Source organism: Drosophila mojavensis, unplaced genomic scaffold (assembly GCF_018153725.1).
Source record: "Drosophila mojavensis isolate 15081-1352.22 unplaced genomic scaffold, ASM1815372v1 contig_136, whole genome shotgun sequence".
Lineage (NCBI taxonomy): Eukaryota > Metazoa > Arthropoda > Insecta > Diptera > Drosophilidae > Drosophila > Drosophila mojavensis.
The window spans coordinates 21237146-21264434 of NW_025318667.1; the positions used below are offsets into that span (position 1 = coordinate 21237146).

At 39.4% G+C, this 27289-nt stretch overlaps 1 protein-coding gene, 1 long non-coding RNA gene and 1 other non-coding gene across 3 annotated transcripts in view; all 3 read right to left on the reverse strand.

Annotated features, from left to right (window-relative positions):
* LOC6584394 (lachesin) overlaps nt 1-9804 on the reverse strand; it is a 30956-nt gene extending 21152 nt beyond the window's left edge. Inside the window, exon 1 of the mRNA XM_044011430.1 lies at nt 9304-9804. Coding sequence (XP_043867365.1) covers nt 9304-9409 — 106 coding nt within the window. The 5' untranslated portion in view covers nt 9410-9804. The remainder of the gene's footprint in view (nt 1-9303) is intronic.
* A 4563-nt stretch (nt 9805-14367) lies between these two features.
* Trnar-ucg lies at nt 14368-14440 on the reverse strand. The gene has a single exon. It is a non-coding gene; the product is annotated as a tRNA-Arg (tRNA).
* Nucleotides 14441-14524: 84 nt separating this feature from the next.
* LOC122757893 lies at nt 14525-21149 on the reverse strand. The gene is made up of 2 exons (XR_006358077.1): nt 20720-21149; nt 14525-15429 (listed from the first exon to the last, which is right to left on the reverse strand). It is a non-coding gene; the product is annotated as an uncharacterized LOC122757893 (long non-coding RNA).
* Nucleotides 21150-27289: the final 6140 nt, after the last annotated feature.

Here is a 27289-nt window from a genome sequence, read left to right on the forward strand (position 1 = left end):
TATATACACGCTTATATACATATTTGTAGATATGTATTTATTTAACATTTAGTCAAACAGCGGCAAACGCACATAACAAGCCAGTGTTGGTAAACTGCTGCTGCTGGGCGTCTGTGGTTGCAGCTGTTGGATTTATTTGCATGGATTTTGTTGCTGCAATTGTTGAAGCGAGCAACCAAGACAGACGGACAGACAGACAGACAGACAGACGGACGGACGGACAGACAGACTGACCGACTAACTGACTAACTGACTGACTGCCTGACTATGTTTTTCATTAACATTGTAAGAGAGCCGGAGCTCTCCACTGAGATCTCGTATCAAAATCAACAACAGCTAAAAGTTGAGGCAACAACAAATCCTTGCTGCAAATTGCAGCAGCACACGCAAAGTCAGAGATAGAGCCGGACGAAGCGACTTGCAGACGTAACGCCAAAGACACACACTAACACATACACTAGCATACACACACACACACACACGCACACAGCAGCAGCCAAACAAGCTGCACTCAGATGTAGTTCCTGCCTGGCTGGCTGCGGCTTGTTTGTCAATCTGTTGAACTGGATGCCAAAGCGAGTAGGTGGAGCCTTCAGCATTGTGCCAATTTCAATGAACTTGTCGCCCCCGAGGTTGAGCCCCTGTTTAGCTGTCGCAATGCTCCATAGATCGAGCACACCCCATCCCAACCCACCCCAACAATCCAGCGCTTAGCTCCCAGCTGGCCTGACTCCGTAGCACTTTGCATTTTCCGGTCACAAGAATTGAAGCAGCGCCAAGTCGCGTGTGCAGCCAAAGTCAATTAACCCATGCCCGTCGGTCAGTAGTCCATAAAGCAAACCTCGCACTGTCCTGCAGCACGCCCCCCGGCCCCCGCCCCCCTCTGCACATTCCCGCTCTGCAGTTGCCCGCACCGTCGATGTTTTTCACATTTTCGCACGTTATCATAAATTTGGCGTCTCCGCTGGGACTATGGCCACTGGCATCTGCAGGCAGCTTCATTTCAATTTTCTTAGCCGCTCTTCGGCTGTCGTGGATCCATTTGGAAGCCCCTCCGCCTCCCCTCATCCTTCCCCCCACCCAACTGTCACTGTGCCTGGGCTTTCAATGGCGGCCGGATGGCCTGCCAATGCTGCTCCAAAAGTTTAAATCACACAACGACAATGAGGATTTACCAAAGCAAATTTATGGTTAAGGACATTGGCAAAAGTTAAGCTTGTATTTGTCAATGTGTGTGTGCGAGTGTGTGTGCGTGTGTGTTAATAAAGTGTCTTGGCCTGCGCGTGTGTATATATGGGCCAACAAAATATATGGCCCAGCCCCCGTTTCAAGGTGCGCCCAGACCAAACCAAGCAAACAGCCAGCTACAAAGATGCCAATCTGCATGGCACCTTTTTTTTATGGCGCGCACACACAAATCCCTGCGCCAAGCGCCAATGATAGGTGATAATGGCAAATTTTTGAGCAGCCAGCTCCGAATTGGACGCCCCAAAAGCACCGCCAGCCCAAAGACAAAACTTGAATAAACACAGCCTGACGAGGCAAGTGGAAGTGGCTCCGGCTGTCGGAGGAAAACTCCAGCCATACTCTCTAGATATACCCTGTGGATAGCTCCGAAGTAGTCGGGCTATAATAAGTGTTGAAGTGGCTCGATTAATTACCTGAATGGCAGACTCACAAATCGATAGTTATCGATGCGAAGGCTGAAAAGCTTTAAAGAATTTCCTTTGATAAACTTAGTCTTTTTCATAGAATTATTTTTATGGAGTCACTTAGACTTTATAAAGCAGAGTATACATAAAAATAAATAAATTGTAATATTATTTTTTTTTAAATAATAATTAAAATTGTAATATTAATTTAAAAAAATAAATAAATAATTGAAAAATATATGTATTTGTATATATTTAGTAGATAAGTCATATTATAAATATATATATATATGTTTATAGAGGAGCTCTAAGTACAAAAAATATGTATAAGTTAACTTTAAATCATAATTTTTATAACTTTACTAAAGTTCATAACATGCTGCAACGAAATGGAGCTCTAACTAGAAAGTTTTCGAGAAAATTCCTTACAAAATTCCCTTGAAAAGTCCCTTAAAAATTTCCTAGAAAACTCGACAGAAAATTCCCTAGAAAACTGTCTAGAAAATATCCTGGAAATTTTATGGAAATTCTCAAAAAACAAAAACATAGAAAATTCCTTATAAAATTTCCTAGAGAATGTCCTAGAAATTTCCTAGAATATGTCTTCGAAAATTTCCCAAAAGGTTTCCTCGAAAATTTCGTAGAAAATTACCTAGAAAATCTTTTAACAAATTCTTTCAAACATTTCCTAGAAACTCCCTCGAAAATTTCCTAGAAAATGTCCTAGAAAATGTCCTAGAAAATTTCCTAGCAAATTGCCTAGAAAATGTCCCAGAAAATTTCCTACAAAATTTGCTAGAAAACTTTCTAGCAAATGGCTCTTATATCTTTAGGTATGAAGAGGAAATACATATACTGATATTAAAGCGATATTTAGCTGAAGCGATATTTGGCTAATCAAATCAGACTAAAATTGAAGATACCCTATCTATTTGAAAGAGGGTATGTCAAGCATTACATAAGCCATGAAGAGACTTGTCTGGGCGTGTGTGTGTGTGTGTGTGTGCATAAAATCAAATGGCCAAGTTAGTCTCTGTTGCCAGTTTTGCTTGGCCGTTGAACTAGCGAGCTACCACCAAACAGCAAATAACAAATGATGGCTGCAGCAAGTGGCAGCAACTGGCGGCAGTTGGAGGCAAGTAGAGGGAAGTGGTGGTCGCGGTTGGTGGCAACTGCGCCTAATGGCCAAACGGCCAGCCAGCCGCACGACTTTGGGCGCACATTTGCATTTTTTACAAATCGTCGTCTACAACTTGTAGCACTCGCAATTCAATTTGCAACAAGACAAAAAAAAAACAGTAGAAGCTGAGGAAAAACAACAAATTTTTGAGAAAAATTCAATTTGATTTTTTTTTTTTTTTTGTTTTTTTTTTTTTTTTTTTAGTCTTAACAAACGTCTTGCAATTAATTGTGTCTTGATTTTTGTTTCACACTTTGAAATGGGTTCGCAGCCCTTTCTTAGTGGCCAAGCGTTGCAAATGAGCGACGAGTTGCTTTTAATTGCCAAAGTTTTCATATGCCGCCCCACCCCACCTCCCCCTTCCGACAGTGGGTGGATTAGTGCTCTCTATGGGCCCATCCACAATCGGGGATTCGTTTTGAATCAGCATGACATCTCGGAATTCACCTTGCATAAACACATTCAATGCCCAATATTTAATTATAGAAATTGTTTTCAATCGAATCTATTTCGATTTCGATTTTAATATTGTTTCTGTACTTTCGGTTGAATGTGATAAATGTTTACCCGGATTCTGCATAAATCAACTACGCGATTTCTTGGATAATTGTCTTAGAATTAATCGACTATAAGGCGCATTCATAAATTATTATAACACTAGATGAATGTCCCTATGCTGATTTTATACGCTGATTTCATTATCAATCTTTGCAGCTTAGGGAAATGCGTGGAGTAACCCAAATGAGCCAAATTTGATCAGATATAGGTAAATGAATTTGGTAGAGTTCATCTAGTTTTCACTCCTCTATCTTTATTTCACTCCTCTATCTTTGTTTCCGTCCTTCAATCTATATTTCCGTTTCTTGCCCATCCGTTCGTTCATGCGTCCGTCCATTCGTTTCGTCTTCCGAGCGTACGTGCATTAATCCGTCCATTCGTCTCTATGTCCGTCCGTGCGGCCTTGTTTTTGTCCATCCTTTCATCCGTCCGTCGGTCCGTCCGTTTGTCTGTCCATTCATCCTTCTGTCAGTTCTTACATACGTCAGTTGATCCATCCGTCCGTTCGTCCATCGGTCCGTCCATCCATCCATCCATCCTTCTTTCTATCCGTCCATCCGTCCGTTCATCCGCCTTTCCACCCGTTCGTCCATCTCTCTGAGTGAACGACGTAAGCTCTTAACCAATTGCCATGTCGATTAAATGTAATATCCAGCTTCACTTTTAAGAGCTTATTTCATACACAGCTCTCAACCGAAGCACGTTGATTCTCGCCGAGCTTACAGAAATATTGAATACTGCACAGTTTTGAATGCCAACTGAATATGAACTGAATAGCTGAGTGAGAGTATGTTTAAGACTAGTTAATTATGCTGTTATTAATTTGGTTCTCAGTGCCTGATCACATGTAATTAAATTCGATGATATCGAACTATACTCAAACCAATTCTAGAAATCCAAACTGAATGCAGAATGGGAGCTGTGAGAGATCAGCTCTTTTTAATCATTTAGTTGTCAATTTTGTTGAAGACAAGCAGCTTGATTTACTATATAAATAGCCGAAGAAAAAGCATTTTAGGTATTTAAAACTTTTCAGTTTCAACACTTTATATATAAATATATTTTTTTTTTAATTTAATACAGCCAAAGTAAAGCACGCATTTAAACTAAATGGAAGCTGCGCGCATGCTAAAAGCGAAACTTTAAGGTTTCATTTTCTTTTTTTTCCCCCTCATTTTTTATGTGCAACATGCAGTGAGCGTGCGTGTGTGTGTCTGTGTGTGTGTGTGCATTGGTGTTGGTTGTAAAGTACTTAGTGACAAAACTTGCACGACCTTTTATTTTATTTTTTAAGCTAAGCCTTTAATACATATTACAATATATATATATATATATATATATATATATATATATATATATATATATATATATATATGTATGTATTTATATACATATATGTCTGTGCAGCAATGTGCTGCATAAGTGGCGGTAAGCGCAAGCCAACTCGATGAAACAGCTCGTGAGGCAAGTGAGGGCAGAGTGAGGGGCGTGAGAGGCGGCGCGCCGCGGTGGTTCAGTGGCGCGTGGGTGTCCGCTTGCGGCTGACTGCGGTCACATACTCTAAAAGCTAAAGAACCGCCACAGCCACACGACCTGACCTGAACTGGCCATGGAGTCGTATCAATTAAGATACCCGAGGGACAATCCGGCCGGAGTGCATAGAATTAACAAAGTGCCAAAAGCTCTGCCAGTCCGTTCGTCCGACTGTCCGTCTGTCCGGCTGCCCGTCCCTGTGCAATATATTGCGGTTTAGCTTACAGTTTATTAATGCACATTGCGTATTTGTTTAAAGTGCGTCCGATCTCTGGCTGCCATGCGCGTGCGGGGCACGTGGGGCAAGTAGCTTATCATTTATGGCTGCTCAGTTCACGTTTTCAATTGCAGCCACATGCTGGGCAATTAATTTGCATTTCATTGATATGCACACTCACACACTGTCTCTCTCTCTCTCTCTCTCTCTTTCTCTCTATCCCACTCCCTCTCTCCTCTGTGCACCTCATGCAATATTTGTTTAGGATTATTATCGGTTATTAATGTTGCTGTAATTGAAAATTATTTTCACTTTTATGCTTATCATTATCAGTGGCCATTACAACGGGCAACGGACAACGGGCAACTGGCAACTGGCAACTGGCAACCGGCGCTGTGGCATGTGGCATGAACCATGGTGGCTGCCTGGATGGCTAGCTGCCTGGATGCCTCGCTTAATATATTCGCAAACGCATTCGCATTGCATCATTATCACTGGGGAATTATTGTTTACCGAGATTTAAGCGCACTTTTCAATTTTATGTTCATGCTTCACAAATACACACATATATTTATATATATAAACATACAGATATATATGTATGTATATCTATATAATAATTATGCACTGCCCCATTGCTCATTATGCCGTTTATTCATCTGCCAATTATTCACATACATTTACTTTCCTGCTTTCTGTTTCTGTTTTTCTTCTCATTTTTTTGTTTTTTTTTTTTTTCCCCTGATTTAATTTGTATTATTATTTTTTTTATCTAAAAGAGCAGTTAATTGAACATGATTTAAGGGCCGATTACAATGCACAGCATTTAATTGCAGTTTATTAAGATAAAATTGATTTTTGAAAAAATTGCTTGCTTCAATATTGTTAATACTCGCTTTAAAACAGAAGATTTGCTTGCTGGTGCAATATATATATATATACATTTTATTTATTTTTTTTTTTTCAAGAGTTTGAATTATTGAATTATGAAATTAATGTTTGAAAAAATATACATATATGTAGGGTTGTGCATATTCGACATACCCATTTGGCAATTCTATATCTTTTGGGAGAGACGGACAGGCAAACCCTATAGGAAACCTTGCTCATATTTGAATTAAACTTGTTTAAATATTTAAAATATTTTGGAATTTATATTTTAATATTTTGTAATTTCTTTGAATTTAATTTGAATCAAAAGAAGGTTTCGATTTTTTTTTCTATTTCTTGTATACCAATTCAATTTATTATGGAAGAAAATCAAATATAACTGAGAAATACTGTACTAGTATATAATATTTGTATTTTTAAATTAAATTTGCCATCAAATATAAATCAAGCCGCCAAATTTGAGTTGTGAGCATATATAAACAGTGGTGCACAAAAGTATTTTGACAACGCATTGCAAAAGCTTAAGCCGTCTATTTCTGCAAACTGAGACTAGAAACGATATGGAGTTATTTTATTGATTAGTTAATTATTTTTATTTATTTATTTTTTTTATTTATTTATTTTAATTTTTTTTTTTTTATTTATTAATTTTCATTTTTTTTTTATTTATTTCGTTTTTTTTTTTTTTTTTTTTTTTTGAGAGTGAAAACATTAATTAGTAGCTTCAAGAGAGTGTAAATTTTATAAATCGAAGAAATGGCAAAATTTTAATCATAAATTTATGAGACCTTTGGCATTTCATTTTCTTTTTCAAATATTTCGTTTTACTTATTATTTGTTTTGTTATGTATTTATATCAATTTATTTATTTTTCTCTTCTGACTGAATTTTCTTTAGTTTTGATCTAAATAGCACAAGCAATAACAGAGTTTAAAATTAAAAAAGGGCATTCTTTGTTGTGCTCGAGTCATCCATTAACAAACAATGCCTATACTCGTTCACATATTGACTGGAAAGTATATTAGTTTTTGTTGAATTGAAACAAATATTTAACATATGAAACCGTATGTAACCCCGTCAAGGACAGTGTTTACCTCCATGTATAGGCCCATTAGCGCAGCTTTATGTTAAAGAGTCTTGAATATAAACATATTTATAAGTATATATATGTATATATAGCTTTATATGCATAGCTATATATGCATATCTGTGCTTTAACAATCTCGCATGGTAAGTGTTCGGTAGTGATATAAAATCAATTGGTGAACTTCATTTGTAATAATTACTTTTGCACACAGCCGCAGGCATCGATAAAACGCGGATAAAAAAAAAAAAAAAAAAAAAAAAAAAGAAGAAAAAAAATGGAGGTAATTTTTGTGCAATTAAATCAAAAGGTAAATCGGTCTGTACAGATGTTGGCAATGAGGGTTGCTTTGGTTTGGTGTCACCGCCAGACTGACGGACGATCGGACGGACTTTGGAGGCTGTTTTTAATAATAATAATAAAAAAAAAAAAAATTCTCGTTGTCTTTGGCTGTCGATTTCTGTTTTTGCCATTCACTTCGTTTTTATTATTTGTTTGTTATTTATTTATTTGTTTGTTAATTTATTTGTTTATTTATGTGCTATTTACACTGCTAAGTGCCAATGGCAATCGCAATCCCGCCAACAGTGGCCATCGGACAGAACAATGATAGCGCATTTTGCATATAATTATTGATTTTATATTACAATTTGGTTTATTAGAGTAATGCACTTGATGCACAGCATATATGCATATATATATATATATATATGTATGTGTATATATATGAGCTGCAAAGATTTGAAATCATAACTAACTTAAGCCACACTAAAGTAAAGCTAACAAAATCTTTTGGATATACTATTTTGTAGAATGAATTAAATTTTTGCATCACTATTTGGTCTTTATTATTGTTTACCTATTAAAATGAAAAGTGAATAGTTAAAAGCATTTTCAATACTTTCTTTATCACAAATTTTTAATACAAATTTTTTGGTTACTCCTCAACTTTTTGCTGCCTCAAAAACTATCAAAATCTGAAAGTAATCATCAAAAGTAATTGCTTTATTTAAGACCCAGATGCATAATTAATTTACATTTACTATATTGATAATCATTTTTTGACCATTATCGAAGAGTAAAGAAGCGCCAAATAGAGGAAAGGCCTAAAGCCAAAGCATTTTCCTTTTAACATAATATTATTCTCTCTTCATAATATTTTTGATTATTTTAAATTTTTAATAAATTTTGGAAAACAAAATTTAAGTAAAATATATTTTTTTTAATTATGATCAATATACAATACTTATATATTTTTATTTTTAAAATTTTACTTTATATTCTTCTTATAGCTTTAGTCCCTTTCAAATTCTTTTGCATTGTATTTTATATTGTTTTATATTTAGCTATAATTATTTATTTCAGTTTCTCCCAAAGCCACTAATTTATGTTGATTATATTTAATGCAAAATTTCTCAAAATTATCTTTGATTTCATTGCTGATATAAAAACTTGTGTTTTCGCACTGCCTTTTTCTTATAAAAATATAAACTTTTAATCAATGAATAAAGTTTAAGTAAATCGTAAGTTTAGAAATTCAAGTTTAACTTTAACAAACTTATATTTCTTATTATATTTTGTATATTTTTATAGTCATATTCAAAAATAAAGACAAACGTTTGGAATAAATCCTTTCATTACTATCATACTTTTTTTTAAACTGTAAAACTATATTGTTCCCATAAGAATATAGAGTTACAAAAAAAAAAAAAAAAAAAAAAAAAACTTTATTACATTTTTTATATATCAATATATTCTTCATTTTTTAAAAGATAAGTATTTTTTGACATATATTTTAAAATGTATATCTTGAAAATTGATGGGAATATATCTCCACCCACAAGAACGTAGCAACATATTTAATACAAATATAAATATTTATTTTATTTATGAAACACATATTTTATATATAACTGTAATCTTTCGTTTTAATGCTCAAAAAAAAACTAAGAAATGAAAGTAAAGTTTACTTATTAGTCTTAGAGAATATTATATTCAATGAAACCCCGATAAGTTCAACTGATTGGACTCTATATTTCTATATAAATTCACATCAACATATTTATTATTTAATCAGTGATAACCAAAAAAAAAAATAATGCCACAATCTCAAAAAAGTAAAAATAAATAAATAATCAAGATATAGATTAAAGTAGACTAAATTTATTGAAATGAATTGATTTTTTACCTTCGACGAGCGCGACTATCAACAGAACAGCGATCAGCATTTTGTCATTGCGATCGATGAGCACGAGATAGAAGCGATACAGCTGCAGCTTTGAGATGATGCGCATTTACCCTCGATTGATATAGATGGTTGGCTCTTAAGCTGTGCTGATTAACGGATTGCAATTCCTTGAGAGTTTCGACAATATCTGCTCTGAGCTCTGACTCTGGCTCTGGCCAGACATTTGGGCAATTCAAGCGTTGCACATGAACATTATTTCCACACTAGCACAAAATGCAGTTGAGTACAATAAAAAAAAAAGAAGATATATACATATATAGTATATATATAGGTAGTTAGCACACACGGGCACGCATTACTGTATTATTGGTGATAATTGGAACCCGGAGACACACGCGTATCTTTAAATGAATTGTTTAGCACTGTGTGTGTGTGTGTGAGTGTGTGTGCCGGTGTCTGTTGTGCTGCGTGAAGCCAACTGGCTGTTGGGAACGTTGTCGATCGACTGAAAGCGCAGCAGCATCGCTGGCGGCCGTACAGCATCCCGAGCGGCGAGCCGAACTGCCGCTCGGGTGGTTGGCCATGCGTCGGCTGTGGCTGTCGTTTGCACGGCCGTTGGATGCTGGCTGCTGGCGACGGCCGAGCCTGGTTGCCGAACGGACGAGCTGCGAAACGTCGTTGCCAATTGTCGAAGTGGATTTTCGAAACGAATGGCATCCACCATGTGCCACTCGCCGTCCACACGGCCAGCACGTGGTGGACTCCATTGCTTGGTGATGGCAGCGGCGAGGCGTCGGACCACTGCGGCCCTCGGCACATGCGCAGCGTGCCGCGAGGGAGGAGTGTCGACGCGTGCTTCTGACAAATGGTACGACAATTGCTACAAGCTGTGGTGGCATTTGGTGGCTTGGGTTTGCGGCAAGCGGCAAGCGGCAACGCGGTTGGGCGCCTGACTCAGACACGGCCGGCTGCCTTAGGTGTGCCACCAACACAAGCCAAGCGCTTCGGCATTTGCTTCGACTTTTCATTTGCTTCCTTTTTTTTTTTTTCTCTCCCTGCTTGCTTGTCGGTTATCATGCAACTCAGGCTGGCAGCAGCCATCAGGCATCAGGCAAAGGCCTAATCATCATCAGCCCAAAAAGGTAGATGAAAGCCTGCCGTTTACTGTTTGATTAACTGCCGCAAGTGAATGCCTGATGTAACCAGATGCAGCAAGTCCTTTTTGTGCCACAACTCTCTCTGTCTCTGTCTCTTTCTCTGTCGCTGCCTCTTTCTCTGTTGCCCTTTGCCAAATGTGGCAGGTCCCATAGATTAAGCTGCAGCTGCAACTGCAATTGTCCAGGCCAGGCGAACGCGTCAATCATGCAACCCAATGCCAAAAACTTTTTGCCCACAACTTGGCCAACTGAAAGTTTTTAATGCGAATTGCATTTTGCAATCAGCGCTGCAGAAACAATCCACAGTGCGCGACTGGGACGGGGAGAGCGTCAGCCAGAGCGAGAGGGAAGCAGCCACAGCGGCGTGAGCATCAGAATCAGCATCATAATTTTCAATTTCTCAATGTCCCCATAGATAATGGCCGCAAACAGGAACCGATCAAACTGCAAATGACAAAAATAACAAAAGCTGCAAAACTGAAATTTAATTGAACTTCAACTTTTGGTCAGGCGCTGTCAGGCGCGAGTCGCCGCCAGGGACAAGGCCAGCAGCCAAGAGCCAAAAACATGTCCACGGCCCAATCGACAATCTCAAGTTGTCGTCCAAAATGAAATTGAGCGCACAGTGCCGCAACGTGAGCCACAAATACCGCAGCAGGAGGAGAAGCTTCAGGAGGAGGAGCAGCAGGAGCAGCAGCATGAGCAGCAGCAAGAGCAGCAGCAGGAGCAGCAGCAGGAGCAGCAGTAACAGTAGCAGGAGCAACGGCAGCATCAACGTCTGCATCTCAACCAATGGAGCTGACAATTCAAAGTAAGGCTGTCAAACCTGTCGCCAAGTGGCTTAATTATCCAATAGACGATAGTCGTGACGTGAGAGGGACGAGGGGGTGGAAAACAGAGGGAGGGGCGGAGCAGCGGACTGACTCTGAGGTGGGGTGAGCTGAGGTATTAAACTTGTCAGCGAACAGCGAATGTCACTCATATTAAATTACGAATATACTTAGGGCGCATCTAGCGCGTGGGCGTGGCCAGCTTTCGGCAATAAATGTAACTCAATTAGAAATGGAGCAAGTTTTGTGAGGCTGTCAGCTCAGCCTCTGCCAGCAGCGCCGCAGATATGCAATTAAAATGTGTTTTTTTTTCTCTCTCTCTTTCTCCCTCTCTGCCACCCTCTCTCTCTCCCTCCCTCCCTTTGCTTGCCTTTGCCGCTTTGTTTGTTGTTAGCAACACAAGTTTTTGGCCGTTGTTGTTGTTGTTGTTGTTTCTATCTAAAGAAATCAAAGTGCGTATGCAAAAGTTTGACAGCTCCAAAAGCTGCAATTATGCCAACTACAAAAGGTACAAATGGAGGCGACAGAGCCGCTGGGGGCGGCTGGGGGTGGCTGGGGGCGTGGCGGTGTGTGGGCGCTGCAGCTGCAAAGCATCGCATATGCTGCTCCAATAAAAAGTTGCTGTGACAAAAGAAACCAAAAAAAAAAAAAAAAAAAAAACATTAAAAAGAAAGCAACAAAAACAACAGCGAGCTGAACAAAGAAATCAAAAACTTTTGTTTCTAAAACTCATGTTGAAATCCGCACACGTTCACACACACACGCACACACACAAGCACACGCACTAGAAGCTTGTGGGTGAATTTTGGATTTTGGAAAAGTGTTGCCAGCCAACAACAAAGAGACACATGCTGCAGCTATAATAAGTATGCAGCAGCAGCAGCAGCGGCAGCAGCAGCAGCAGCAGCAGCAGCGGCAGCGGCAGCGCAAGTTGTTGGTTTCTTGGTTGTTAGGTGTTAAAACAGGCGGAAGTTAGAGGCCAGGCACTCGAAGACGAACGCAGACACGGACCACCCACACATGTACATGAGTGGAGCAGGCACACACAGGCTACACAGCCGCAGTGGCAGCAACTGCAGCTGCTGCTCCTGCTGCTCCTGCTACTCCTGCCAGGTGAGTGGGGGTACGTTTTGTGCCCTATGTTTACGTGCACGTGTGCGCCAGACTCATGTACTCTGTACGTGTGCCAAACTGCTGGCAACAATGTGCCGCCAGCAGCTGTAACTGTGTGAGTGCGCGTGTGTGTGTGTGTGTGTGTGGGTGTAGTCACACATTTCAATTTGCATGTGTTAGCAACAAACTTTTGATAAGTGTTACTCGTATTACTCCCACACAGCAGATACTCACACACACACACACACACACACACATACACATGCTAGAAACTGAAACTTATTGTCAAAAGGCTCACATAGGCAGCTCCATACAAACACATATACATATATATTTATATATGTTATATATATATATATATATCAATAACTGGCAGTACATATTGCCACAATTACTTTCAGACTCTACGTGCCACAGACCAAAACAAAACAACTTGTAAAACATATGCAAAAAAAAATATAGGAGAGAGAGAGAGGGAAAAAGATGGAAGTTTAGTGTCTCCTCCACTAGCTGGCATAGATATGAAGACTTTGTCAGAAATCAAAACAATCATTGCGATCAAGTACAAAAGTTCTAGTCGGCTAGCAGATCCTCTGCACTGCGTTTGAGATGAGTTTTTAAATAACTCAGCTTATTTTAATTTATGCAAAATTAGCTATAATTTAATTTGAATGGAAAGTAAGTAAAAAAAATAAGAACGAAAAGAAAACGTAAAAAAAAAAAAATTCTAAAGCAAAGCAGTTCCTGGATCCGAATCAGAATCTACGTACTCTTCGAAGTGCAACACCTTTACCAACACTGACATTTGCTTATGAAAATAAAAAATATATGTATTTATACACATATGTATGCATATAAAAATATTAAGTAAATAAATAATAAATATATAAAATGTTACTTCAGGAAATCAGGGAGGAGACGTGAAAAATCATCATCTATGGAATAAGCATTTTATGGATAATAAAAATTGTTAACAAATTTAGAAAAATATTTAAAAATGAACATGGTTAACATTAAAATGTTTACTTCATATTAAAATCAAATAACAACGAAATTTAGCTGTACAATTTTCAGTGACACACACTGTATACGTACATTTTGGGCTCTGTTACGCCCCCTGCCTGCCTGTTACATAAACTTCAAGAAACCCATTATACCCTAATTTCCTGATTGGGCTCAGGGTATAAAAAGAGTGAAGCTTAGTATGTGCCTGCTGACATAGTAGATATGGACACCTTTTCAAAAATCTAAACAAATATTTTACCTCTAGCCTGAATAAACAAACCCAAATTTAATTTAGTGAGCAAATCAAATACTGTAGCAAATTCAATAAAAACTTTTGTCAAATTTTATTATTTGGCAAATAATATTAGCAATATTCTTTCTTGTTGGGTGGAAAGGCTTAAAGGTGCTTATATGCATGATCTATATGCAATCACTAACCATAGTTACTGATGTAATACAGAGTTAATTATCGATCCTAAGCTATAAATCTATCGATATGTTACTTTAGTGCCATCGATACTCAACTAGATTGTCACTAGAAAAATATTGTAAGAAGGATATTCCATTCCATCTGAAAGGCAAAGTTAAGATATTAGCAGCACCAAAGCTATTCACAATGGAAATTCACAAAAATACTAAAAATGTATATTTGATGGTTTATATATCAAATTTCGAATCTTTACAAAATCTATTGCACTTACCCATTTGTCACACCCCTAATGGGCGTCTAAAAATCTGTAAATATATATCATTATAATAATAATATATAAATTATACATAAGTATGTAAATATAAGGCGCATTACATATCAATTTTCAAGTCAGTTTCCCACCCTCTCTGCCTCCTCTCTTGCTTTCTCCATCTACGCCTCGGCAAAGAAAACGCGCTGAGTTTTCTTCCTCTTTCACAAATGAATGTGATTCAGATATACTAAAAAAGAAAGGCTCTTTACACCTTAGTGACCACGACGGGACTCGAACCCGCAACCTCCGGATCCGAAGTCCGACGCCCTATCCGTTAGACTACATGGTCCACATGGATGCAATTACGTAAGCTTCAGTGAGAACACCCTGCACCCATGGCAAAGCTGTGATTAACATGTTTTCTAGGCTTCTGCTGTATTTGACATACAAATGTCATGTGACAACGTGTTTATTTTAAAAATATTTTATCAAAACATTTCACAGTTTGAAATAAACAAAATAAGTTGATCAAAAATATTTTGCTTTCACAGCATAAAAGGTTTGCTTGAAACTGTCAATTATTATCGATAGAAAGCCTCGATTCCGACCCAGAGTATGACTCGGACTCGGGCTTCGAATCCGACTAAGAGCTCGGCTGAATTTCCGCTTCCGAACTCGGCTCAGACGCAAATTGCGCCACCGAGTTCGACTTCGACGTCGACTCACATTCCGCCTCCGACTTGGACTTCGACTTGAACTCTGGCTTGAACTCCGGCTTGACCTCCGACTTGGACTCCGACTTGGACTCCGACTTGGACTCCGGCTTGGACTCCGACTTGGACTGAGACTTCTACTCAGACTCCGACTCCGAGTCCAACTCCGATCCCGACTCAGGCTTCGACTCACACTCCGACTTCGGGTAAAACGATTCAGACTTCGTCTAAATGTACGGCATCGACTCGTACTTCGACTCCGACTAACTCCCCGACTTCGACTAAGTCTCCGACTCCGACTCCGACTACGACTCAGACTCCGATTGGGACTCAGGCTCCGACTGGGACTCCGACTCCGACTCATATTTCGACCCAAATTGCGACGCACATTCGGACTCCGACTCCAACTCTGACTCCGAATCCAAACCGGACTGCCACTCCGAATCCAAAACGGACTCCGACTACGGCATCGACTAACAGTCATACTTCGTATTCAGTTGCGGCTTACAGCTTTCTCAATGTATCGAAGGAAAATTTTGTCAAGGTGGTAAAGGCGAGCTCAGGCGTGAGTCAAGTGGGCGTGACAGGCAGGCGTATTGTCCGTTTGCAAAATTATGCGTATATCCTGTAAATTTAAGAGTGCCATTAATACACAAACAGAAACACACACACACACACACACACACACATACACACAAAGAGACACACAAAAGGGAAAACAAATTGAGCGTTTGGCAGGCATATGAGCAACATATGCGCCACGGCTGGTGGCAAAGACTTGTGGCACCAGCTGGAGGGGGCAGGCCATTGGGGGTGGGTCGGTGGGTCGGTGGGTCGGTGGGTTGGTGGGTCGTTGGGCTCTGGGCCGGTTGACAGTGGGTGTCTGGTGTCGACCACATTTACAGCTGCAACATAAAAATTGTTGCAGCTTTTGCCAGTGCGACGTGTTATCTCGGCTGTGCGTCATTTCACAGTGAAACGACGGCGACGTCGACGGCGACGGCGACGGCGAAGGCAAAACACAAAGCAAAATCTGACAATAAGTGTGAAAATGGTTGCGGCGCAGTCGACGTCGCAGCCGTTTCATGCAAAACTAAAAGAAAAATGTTTAAATATTTCCTGCTTTTTATTGTGGTTGCTGTTATGCTCCACAGTTGCCCAACAAGGCGGGACACGACGGCGGGCATGGGGAGCGGGTGCGAGTGAACCTTGCAAAATCAAATGTTGCAAAAAAAAAAAAAAAAAAGAAGAAGAAGAAAAAAATGAAAAAATGTGGCAACACTTTCCGTGTGTTGCTTTCGCCCTCAGCGCGCTGTTTACTTTTGCCATTGTTGTTGCTGCTGCTGCTGCTGCTGCTGCTGGCTCTGTCGCTGCTGCAGCCACGCGCAAAAATATGAAAACTTTCGACAGGAAACAGGAACTGATAAGGCTATTTTTGCCAGGCAGCCGCCTGTCGGCGCGCTCTGCCGCTCTGCCGCTCGCTCCCTGAGCTCGTGTCATTTGCGTTGCTCTTGTTCCATGCGATGCTATGCTATGCTTTTTCATCTTCTTCTTCTTCTGCTGCTGCTGCCCGACGTCGTTGTTGTTGCTTGGTCGCTTTGAGCGTTTTGACGCCATCGCCAAAACTTATTGTGCAAGATTTATTTTAGCCACCCTCTGCAGCCGCCACCCGGCCAACAGCTCTCGGCGGTGCCCACCTGTTTCGCACTTGCACCTCTTCTAGCTGCGCATCGTTAAGTTATTGCCACGCCCAGCCATTCAGCGGCTGCCCATTGTGAGGCGAACGAGAACCAAAGGCTGACGATGGCAGCGTGTTCGTAGTGTGTGTAAGCCCGTGGTGTATGTGTGAGTGTGTGTGTGTGTGCATAGTATGTATGTATGCTATTTTCACATTAATAATATAATTTGTGAATGTATAAATACATGTATGTATGTTTGTGTGAAAATTTCTAAACTTCAATTTGAATTGTTTTTTTTTTTATGTAACTTATATTCATTATTATATCCTTTTTTTTAAATTTAAAAAATTAATTTGCCTATTATTTTGTCAATCTGCGAATAATTTCTAAATATTTTATAATTTTAATTTCTTAATTTTAATCTTTTTATTGATGTAAAGTTAAGAATTCTCTGTGTAAAGAAATTTATATTTATATATATATAAATTATTTTGAATGTAAAAATGTTAAGTGAAAGAAAATTCACAATATTTGTGTAGCTTATGTACATTAAAAAAAAAAAAAAAACAAAATTAAAATTATATAATATTTTAAAGACTTATATTCGTATATTAAGTTAGTATGTGAAATATGAAAAGTTGGTAAAAAAAAAATCTTAGGTTGAAAGTCAGGTCAAATTCTACTGACAAAAAAAAAATAAGTAACAGTCAAATTCTGTCATTAAAAAATTTTAAAAATTAAAACTAAAGCCAAGTTTTATCAGACAAAGAAAAATAAAATAGTTAACATAAAACATTCTCTCTCATTAATAAATATTCAGGTTGAAAGTGAAGCTAAAAAAAAAAAAAACAACTGAAGTACAAAGTCAAATTAACGCTTAAAAAATTAATAAATATTCAAACAAATTAAACAAAAATTAAAAATTGTTAACCAACTGTTGCTCAAATAATGTCCTTATGAAATTGATTATATATATATATATATATATATATATATATATATATATATATATTTGCATTACCAATGCCGTGTCACGCGCCCCATTCACAGTTGGCTGCAACGTTGTTGCAACGTTTTTGGCTGCCACGTTGCGTCGTTCGGCTGAAGTTTTTCATGTCACTTGTTCGCTGTTGTCGCTCATTCGCATTTGGATGGCAGCAACTGTTGCAAGTTGCACATTTTTATGAGAGCTGCGATACGCGAAACATGTGTCCGCAACTGTGTCCCACTAGCAGTTTCCCACTTTTTCCCGTCTTATGTTTCTTCTCCTGCTCATTTTTTTTTTTTTTTTTTTTTTTTTTTTTTGAGGGTTTTTACATTTCATCAATGTGCGGCCGCAATTTGCAAGTTTTATGAGCAGTCTTTGGCCTTATTTCTGTCACGGCTTGGCTTAGCCATTGCCTTTGTTCAGCTTGGCTTTGCGGCTGTCGTTAGACTAAACAACAATGGGGGCCATCATGATGCCAATGTCCTTTTGGCTACTTAGCCGCAGCTTAGGGCCTTAGAGGGCGCTTTAAAGCCGGCCGCAGCGTTGATTTAATTAAATAAGTCAACCGGCCGATGGGGGCCTCGCAGGTAAGCCATGCGAAAGCCATTCCATTAGCGCGACCTGCGATCCGCGACACGCCACATGCCGCATGCCGCATGCCGCATGCCACGCGCCACGACCTGCTGCAGAGACAAGAGAAATCTGCTTATTTAGTAAACACTTTAGCACTGCCGCTGGGCCAATAAAGGCGACGTGGCATCGCCCGGCGTCGCGCAACGAGTGCAACATAAAAATACGACCATGAATTAACGTTAAAACATTGCCAAAAAGGCAGCCGGCCCGCCGGACAGCCGGGACAGCCACACAGACAGCATCATCCACAGCCGCCGGGCTCCTGTTGCCGCAAACAAACACATAAAAATGTTGTGGACGCACCGCATGGCGTGGTCTGGTCTGCTGCGCGGCTCGGGCCAAGTCTCCTGCTCGGCTCCTCGGCCCCTCGGCTCCTCGGCTCGGCTAGGCCCTGCTGTGTGTGGCCTGGTGTGGCCGTAGCTGGCGCGAAAAATCATTTAATTTACTACGCAAACACAGAGAACTGCGCTCGCTGCTCGCTGCACAGTGGCTCCTGTGCGAAGGACATGCAGGACACGCGCCAACGAGCCTAACAATATGAACTAAGTTTCATTTAATGGACTGCACGCGAGGCTCAGCGCAAAGATGCTGTCCAATTCGAGAGCTAAGCCCTGGCTTCTGTTTTTTTTTTTCTGCGGTTAGTTAACACACACACATACATACATACATACAAATATATCTATACTATATGTATATACAACACGATTTGTGCTCAGCCGAAAGCGAAAGCGCCTAGCTGCAACTACAACCAGCTGCCGATTTATAGAGTCCACGCGGCTGCACTGAGCGAAAATTTAACATTTAAGGCAGAAGGTAATAAAGGATTTCATGTTAAGCATATATCGATTATGATATGACAAATTCTAGCTCTGGCAGTGGCACTCCAGCACTAATACTAATACATTCCCCTTCTAACAGCTCTCCTCTCATATACAGAATATTTATAGATAGATAGAAATTCGTATGCTTCAGTTTCAGCAAGTCTTGCACATATACAAATAGAATACTCGACCAATTCATTTGTTAACTGTTGCTGCCATGAATGTAATATAAGGAGAGAGAGAGAGAGATAGATATAGAGACAGCAAGAGAGAGAGAGAGAGAGAATATGAGATAGGTAAAGGTATAAAACAGCAATCACTTGCTTGGGCAAACAATAACCGTGACACTTAAGCAGCATCCGTCCGTCTGTCCGTCTATCACTCCGTCTGTCTGTCTGTCTGTCTGTCTGTCCTATATGTTATAGCTGTATGAAGTACTTATATCAATATTTGTGCAAGACATATCACTGTAGCTGAGAATGCGCTACGTTTGGGCCGCCACGCACGCACGCACGCCCCAATACCAAACAAATCCCCATGCGTGTGTGTGTCTGTGTGTGTGTGTGGGTGGCAGGTGGCAAGTGGCAAGTGGCAAGCGGCAAGCGGCTTCCGTTTGGCTGCTGGGCAATGGCAATGGCAATGGCAATGGCCATAACCGTTTGCCGGCAGGCTGTGCAAATATTTTAACATTTCCGACATTTCGACGACACGTTGAAAGGATTTACAAAAAATAACACGAGGCGGCAAGACATTTATGTCAGCCAGTGGCTAACAGGCCTATAAAAAGCAAACAGCAGTGTCGCTAGTGAGGGGGTGAGGGGGCGAGGAGGCGCTTCGAAAGTCCGGTCCAATCCATCTGGACAACAACAACGAACGTTGGCCAAATATTTGCACAAATGACAAAATGACTGCTCGATGGCCAAAAGGACGCACAGGAACGTGCAGGCGGCTGTGCGTCGAATATCATGGATTCAATAAACACTTCAAACATAAACTTGACGATTTATTGCGACTCTCTATATGTGTGTGTACATGTGTGTGTGTGCGTGTGTGCGCGTGTGTGTGCGTGTGTGTGCGTGTGTGTACGCTTGTGTCATATTCGTATGACAGTTTGCTGTGTCTAGTGGGCAAACGCGTCGTATACGCAATGAATTATTAATTCGTCGCTCGGGTCCTCCGTATGCTCTGCTCTGTGCACGTTACGCCAAAGCATTTAACTGCTGACAAATGATAAATTTATTATTTACCAGCAGCACACATAGAAAAACTGACTGTGTGTGTGTGTGTGTGTGTGTGAGCGAGAGAGATGTCATTGCATTTGCTAGATTAAAATATGTTTTAATATTTGCTTTCTTTGCACTTGAGCATCGCAACGCACGCACAGTTACACAAATACATAAATACAAACACATTCACACACACACACACACACACTCGTGGTGTTATCCTTGTCGGCCAGCGTGCGATAATCACGCACCTTTTGATTAATTGCCAACAACGTCGCAGCCGTTGACTTTAAGTGATGCGTCGCGACGTCCAAGGCGAGCTCGAGCCACAGCAACAGCCACACATACATATATATATATATATATATATATACGTTGTATTTGGCGAAGGTGAACGCAAACGTGACGTCTAAGTGCAAGTTCAACAACGCGTTGCAAGTTTTCTTATCGCAAAGCGAAAGTAGCAAAAGTTGAAAGTTTTCTTTCGCACCTTTGTGCGTCACACACACACACATACAGTCACACTCACACACATTGGGTCCACAGACTCTGCTCTAGTCATACTCACACAGACGTGTCCGAAGCACTGTTCGAGCGCTTATCACACCAAAAGTATTCACGAATCCTTAATTACGCGCGGCTCCACTACTTCAGCCGCTTACCATGCCCGGGATAGCTGGGATGCTCGAGAAGCTTTATTCAGTTGCCGGTTTGCCACAACAGATTTGCATAGTTTGCACAGCTTGACAGCTGTGCTGTGTCAGCGCGATTTAACAAACTCAAATCGAAAAGAACTACAAAACTATGTGTGTGTGTGTGTGTGTGTGTGTGTGAAACCGCGAGCAGCTTAAATATGCAACGGAATTAAAATCGAAAATTTCTTCTTTTTTTTTAGCAATTTTAAAGCAAACTAATCGAACGATTTACTTCAACCAAATGCGAGCTGAATGAAAACTCGTATGGGGCTTTGACGTTTGACGTTTGAAATTTAAATGAGATGAGATGTCCTACAATAATATGCTGCAAGGTACTCTAAACGGCTTGGCAACCATACAAGTTTGCGAACTGCCAAGCCGAGAAAAAGACGCCTCAAAAAGTGCAACCCTTCAGATCTCCCCAAAAAAGAATTATCCAATACCTAAATATACAAAAAAAAAATGCAGTAAATGTAAGAATAGCAATATTAATATATATGAAATCTAAGTATAAATCATCTTAGATTTTTGTTATTAATATATGTATAATATGTATATATGTATATATATAATATGTAGAGCTAGATTATGCTGCCACTAAACGTGTTACTAAAAAATACAAATTAAAATTAAAAGGAAGAAAAGGGGAACAAGAGAAAACTTTTTTGTCTGCGCCTGAAAGTAGGCAGCAATTTCTGTTCAATTGAAATATGAAGCGTTTGTTATGTTGAAGCCAGAGATATCGAATGAATGTAAATATATATTTGTAAGTCCTCCTGAATACATCAGAAGGTTAGGTTCTATATAAATATCTAATTGTGTTGTTAAGGTACTAAACTTGCATTGTACAGATTCAGCGCTTAAAATAAATATACAAAAAAAAAAAAAAAAAAATCGAATGAGCACAAAAATTAGAGACAGCAATCGAGAGGCTGCGTAGTTATAGCTCAGGAGACGATATTTGCAAAAAAATAATAATAATAAGAGGAATTCATTAATTATATACTATGTATATTTAATATTATAATATAAATTATTTATATTTATATTATTTATATTATATTAATAACATTTAGCATATTTTCTATATGTAATATTATAATTAAAATTTATATATATTATATTTATGTTTTTTATATTATATTAAAAATATTTACTGTGTTTATTATTATAATTTAAATGAATTATATTTATATTTATTATACTATATTGATAACATTTACTATATTTTTACTATTTTTAAGAAGTTAATTTATTTTAATAAAATTTTATATTACTTATATTATCCTAATAACAATTAAAATAATAATAATAAAAATCAAAATATTTTGCATATAATTATTTACGATTTAATTGTATAATTATTCATAAATATTTTAACCAACATTAAGCAAGCATATAGAAAGCTAGTATATTTTACTTGGTCAACCCCGTTTATATAATAATAAATATTAAATTTTCCATACATATTTAATTATTTTTAATTTAATATAATACAAAATTCAATCAAAAATGGAACACAAATCAAAAATATTTAACCAAGTCATAGAAACACTTTAATATTGAAAATAGAATTTGAAATATACGGAAACCAGATGCCCCGTGGGCCCAGCCTCGTGCCTGGTGGCTCGTTCTACTCCTGTTGTAGCCGTTATCATAAAACGATTTTCTCATTTATAAGTAAGTAGAAACAAAGCGTCGCCATAGCCTTGGCATCGGCTCACCAGAACGTGCGGCATTTGGGCAAAAAAAAAAAAAAAAAAACACACACACACACACACACACACATACACAAAAACAAAAAAAGAGAAACTTAAATTATGGCAAATCAATTGCTAGGGAGTCGAGTTCTTTGGAGCAAGTGGTAAGGAAAACATAACCAGACCCGGTGGCAAAGCAGTGCCAAAGCGAGGCCAGACCACGCCGGGGCGGAAACCGTGGAACCAGCTGCTGTGCGCGCAGGAAGCCAGCGAAAGGACCTTTCGGAGTATCAACAAACATTTACTTTTAGCCCCTGGAATGGGTTGTGCCCGTGTCTGCCTTTTGCTTTTCTTCTGTTTTTGTTTTCATTTTTTTTCACTCGATTCTCTCATTTTTTTTTTTTTTTTTTTGCCATAAAGCACATTTTATTGAGTTGTCGAACTTAAGCACCAAACAGCCAAAAAAAAAATATATATGTAGGGGAGGAGAGAGGGAAAATGCCAAGCTGGGGCCACCGGCTGCCCAAAGTGTGGGGCAATGTGTTGCATAGACGGCTCAATAATGTGGCAGGCAGGGCGCAGACTTTGGACATGTGCAACACAAACGGGGTCCAGGCAATTGGCAACATTTTGGCAACAACCCGCGCGCACACACACACACGCATAAGGACTGATAAGTATTTGTATCGTCCCGAAGCGCACAGTCCCCTCCCTATGCGTGTGTGTGTGTGTGCTTGTGTACGTAATCGTTTACAGCTGCTCGAATGCGCAAATAATTTGAAACGAATGTGCTCGAATGTTCATACGCAAAAGCTACTACCATTCCACCATTCGCCCATGCAACCCAATAAAGTAAGCAACCCAACGACCATGGGCCACATAGCTACAGCGACTGGTCAAAAATATATTCAGTAGAGTCCCGAAATGGCAAGGGGATCAGAGTTTTTTCGATTTTCACAGCAATTCAAATTATCGAGAATCATTGAGAATTGGGAATTTCTTTCAATTGGATCGAATTTTTTTTCGATTGATTGCGATTTTCGATTTAGAGGGGTACGAATTAACAAGACTCGACTGTATATGTATATATACTAGAAATCTGCATGGTTTCACTCACAGCCGATGTCAAATTGACTGAGCTCGAATTGTAACGAAAATGAGTTAAAAATAAAACATAATATGGAATGAAATATTTGGTAAAGCCGAAAGTCATCGAAATACTAAGAAATGGGCGAAAACAAAGCGGAAGCCAAAAAGCCGAAGTGAATTGTAATAAGTGGGGCTCCCCTTGCTCAGTAGAGAACATTAACCGCTAACTCGACTGCATTCGAAATGCAACCTCTCCTGCACTCGTAGTCTCACTCATTCCATTCGGTTTGCTCTCGCTGGAATGTTCTGCGTCCGAGTCTTAAACGAGCGCACTCACTCAACTCCAAATAATCAGTTTCCAATTCAAACTTACTCTTTAAAAATATATATAGGAATTATTCTAAATAAGAGTGCATAATCGATAAATAATTAAATGTTATGTCGTAAATATTAACATTTAACATTTCGATATTCATCTGCAAACATATCTAAAGCAGGCTAGTTAAGTTGGCTGCGCTCTATTTCAGGCTTTTCCTGAGTATAACAGTTATTGTTTGTTTATATTCAATATCGAGTAACAGTAGCTGAAACCAATAGACATATCATCAAATAACTTGTATAATTTGATCGCTTTAATAACGTTTTTGTGCCACAGTGCGCAAAGTATGGCCTTGTGAGTGAAGTCTGTGCTTGTGCTCTACTTTTTGCACTCCTTGACTGCGCGTCTGTCTGTGTGTGCGTGTGTGTGTGTGTGTGGCTCATTAGTACGAGTACTATTACAAGCACATTGCTTCGTCATAAATGACTGACGCCAACCCAGAGCCCAGAGCCCAGAGCCGAGAGTCCCGAGCCCGAACGACAGCTTGTCCTTTTGCCCGTTTAACATTACCGAGGGGCCGCACCGCCCCGCCCTGCCTCGCCCGCACTGCTGCCACGCCTCATTGCTACGTTGTTTTGTCATATTTAAAAATGAATTTACGTTTTTCTTGGCATCAGCCTCAGGTCTCTCTCTATCTCTCTCTTTCTCTCTCTCTCGCTCGCTCGCTCGCTATAAGCTATCAATAATTTACTTTTCTCTAATGCTCAGCAGCCAATTATTGGGCAGGCAAAGGTAGCAGCAGGAGCAGGTGGGGCCAGAAGTGCCGGCCTGGAACACTTGTGACACAGCGCAATCACATGTGAGACGCCCTAAGCCCGGCTGCCTCATAAATATGACACTCTATTAATTACGGCCAAAACAACTTTACATAAACTGCGAAGCGCGTGCATTGCAATTAAAATTAAAATTAAAATTGTGGCCAACAACTTTTGCTTGGCAGCACGCTTAACGGGTCTGCCTTTGCCAGCGCCCGAATGCGATACGCTTGTTGGCCAACGGGCGCCCGCGGGACCATTATTTTAATTGTGCGACCGACGCTGGGCGGTTGGTCAAACTTAAGGATGGAGATTTAGGCAAGTCGTAAAAGATAAACAAGCTCGACTCGAGAGCTGTCCACAGTTGCCCAAGGTGTGTGGGTGGGAGAAAGTGAGAGAGTAAGAGAGAGAGAGAGAGGGAGAGAGAGAGGTGGGTATTGTGTGACTGACTTTGAGACTTTAGCAGAAAGGCTAACAAATTTAGTTGCTGCTGTCCTTCAGTCATTTTCATTTTTGAATATTGAGTCGAACTTTGGAGGTAGAACAAATCGAAGCAGGCTCAGGCATTTATTAATGTATTTAAAAGAAGTCCTGAAAAAAACCTATATATGTATGTCATTATAAAACCTTACCAGTATATAGTATACTCGAAGACAATAACTAATCAGCTCTATATCTTCTTCACTTCCTTTGTGAATATGCATTCACAATTCTTTCAAGGTTAGTTTCTCGAAAAAAAAAACCACTAGAATCTCTGAAATTAAATCTGAATATTATTTACCTACACAAAAATTTGACAGAGACAGCTAAACAGAATAAGATAGAAGGAAAACTGAGAACTTTGAATCTGAAAGTCGTTGAGACTTACTTTCAGTTATGAGAATCGTATAGTAAGGCAGTAATTGGGGTGACTTAAGAAATATGAGCTTGAAAATCTTTAAAGATCATCTTGATTCATAGAATGGATTTATGTAGTGGAGAGGTATAGATAAGCAAACCTTTAAAGGTCATTAAGGTTTAAAGAGTAAGACCATAAGATGATCTTTAGAGTTATGAGCTGTGAGTAAAATGAGACATAATTATATGTATAATAATAAACAATATACATATATATATATATTTATTAAATTTAATAACAAAAGTATTTTTATATTAAATATAAAAGAAAAAATATTTTTAGCACACAAATGATTTTAATCAATAAAATTTTTTGAATTTTTTTTACAAATATTCGGTTTACATTTAATAGGACTAACAAATATTCATAGGTAAAAAGTTAAAGTCTAGTTAACTTCTAATACAGGGCCGTCGGACCCATCTGACAGCCCTACAAAGCTGCCCATGATCGACGGACCCATATTTCTTGTTTTTTTTTTTTTTTTTTTTAAGATTAATAACTAAGTTAATTATAACAAACTTTATGAAAATGATTGTTTAATATACTAAAATTCCCTAGTTAATAGTACTAAAAATATGCAAAACATGCTCTTATATTAATTTATAATTTAAGGTATTATTCAGTTAGAGTATTTCAAGTTCGTCAGCTATCAGCTGGCGAATTTTTTGACGTTCTTATATTATTTTTGTTTTATTACGGATTATCAGACTTACAAGTTAACAAGTCCATTTTGTCGGGCAGTGGAGCAAACGGCGAAGATACGAATGGGATGGGTACGGCAATGGGTATGAGGGGCGGGGCCACAGCGTGTAATGAGCTGCGAAACGCATTGAAAACGCAAACACTGAACTGGATGGGCTCCAAATCAATTGCAACAGATTTTAGTATGCATCAAACGTTTTACAACTATTTTTCTTAACGCATTTTATTAGCGCTAAGGGAAACGGCGACCGGATCGGCAGCTGCCATGCCTGGGGGATGACCACGAATGGGCACCAAATGGATGGCAAGAAGAGCAGAAGGGAATGGGAAGAGCGGGCGATTGGGGGGATGAGGGGAATGGGAGAATGGGAGGATGAGAGGATGGGCCACGGCACGTACTCATTTAAACCGACGCGCCTGACGAGCTAATGGTGTCCGTTTGCCGGTTCTTCATGTTTGTTGTTGTTGTTGTTTGTTGTCGATTGTTGTTTGTTGTTTGCTGTTGTTGTTGTTATTGTTGTTGTTGCTATTGTTGTACATCTTCATAGCGACCATTGTCATATTAAAACCGCAGTGACGAAAGCAAAAGAGGAATGGGCGTCAGAGCACTGGCAGTGGCATGTGGCATGGGGCGTGGGTCATGTGGGGCATGGAGCAGGGAGCCAAAGCCGTGCATAGCATTTTCTATTAACAGCAATAAAATGCGGAGCTCAAGCAAAGTGGGGCACGACCAGGGGGCAAGGGTCCTAGCACTGGGACAAACAGAGGCGCGCGCTATGATGACGACGACGACGACGACGACGACGACGAGGCGAGTTTATATTTTCCCTTTTTATTGTTATTGGGCAGCCAATTTGACAGGACGACAGTCCCGACGTTCTCGTTTGAGTAAATGAAGTCGGGACAGACATGGAATAAAC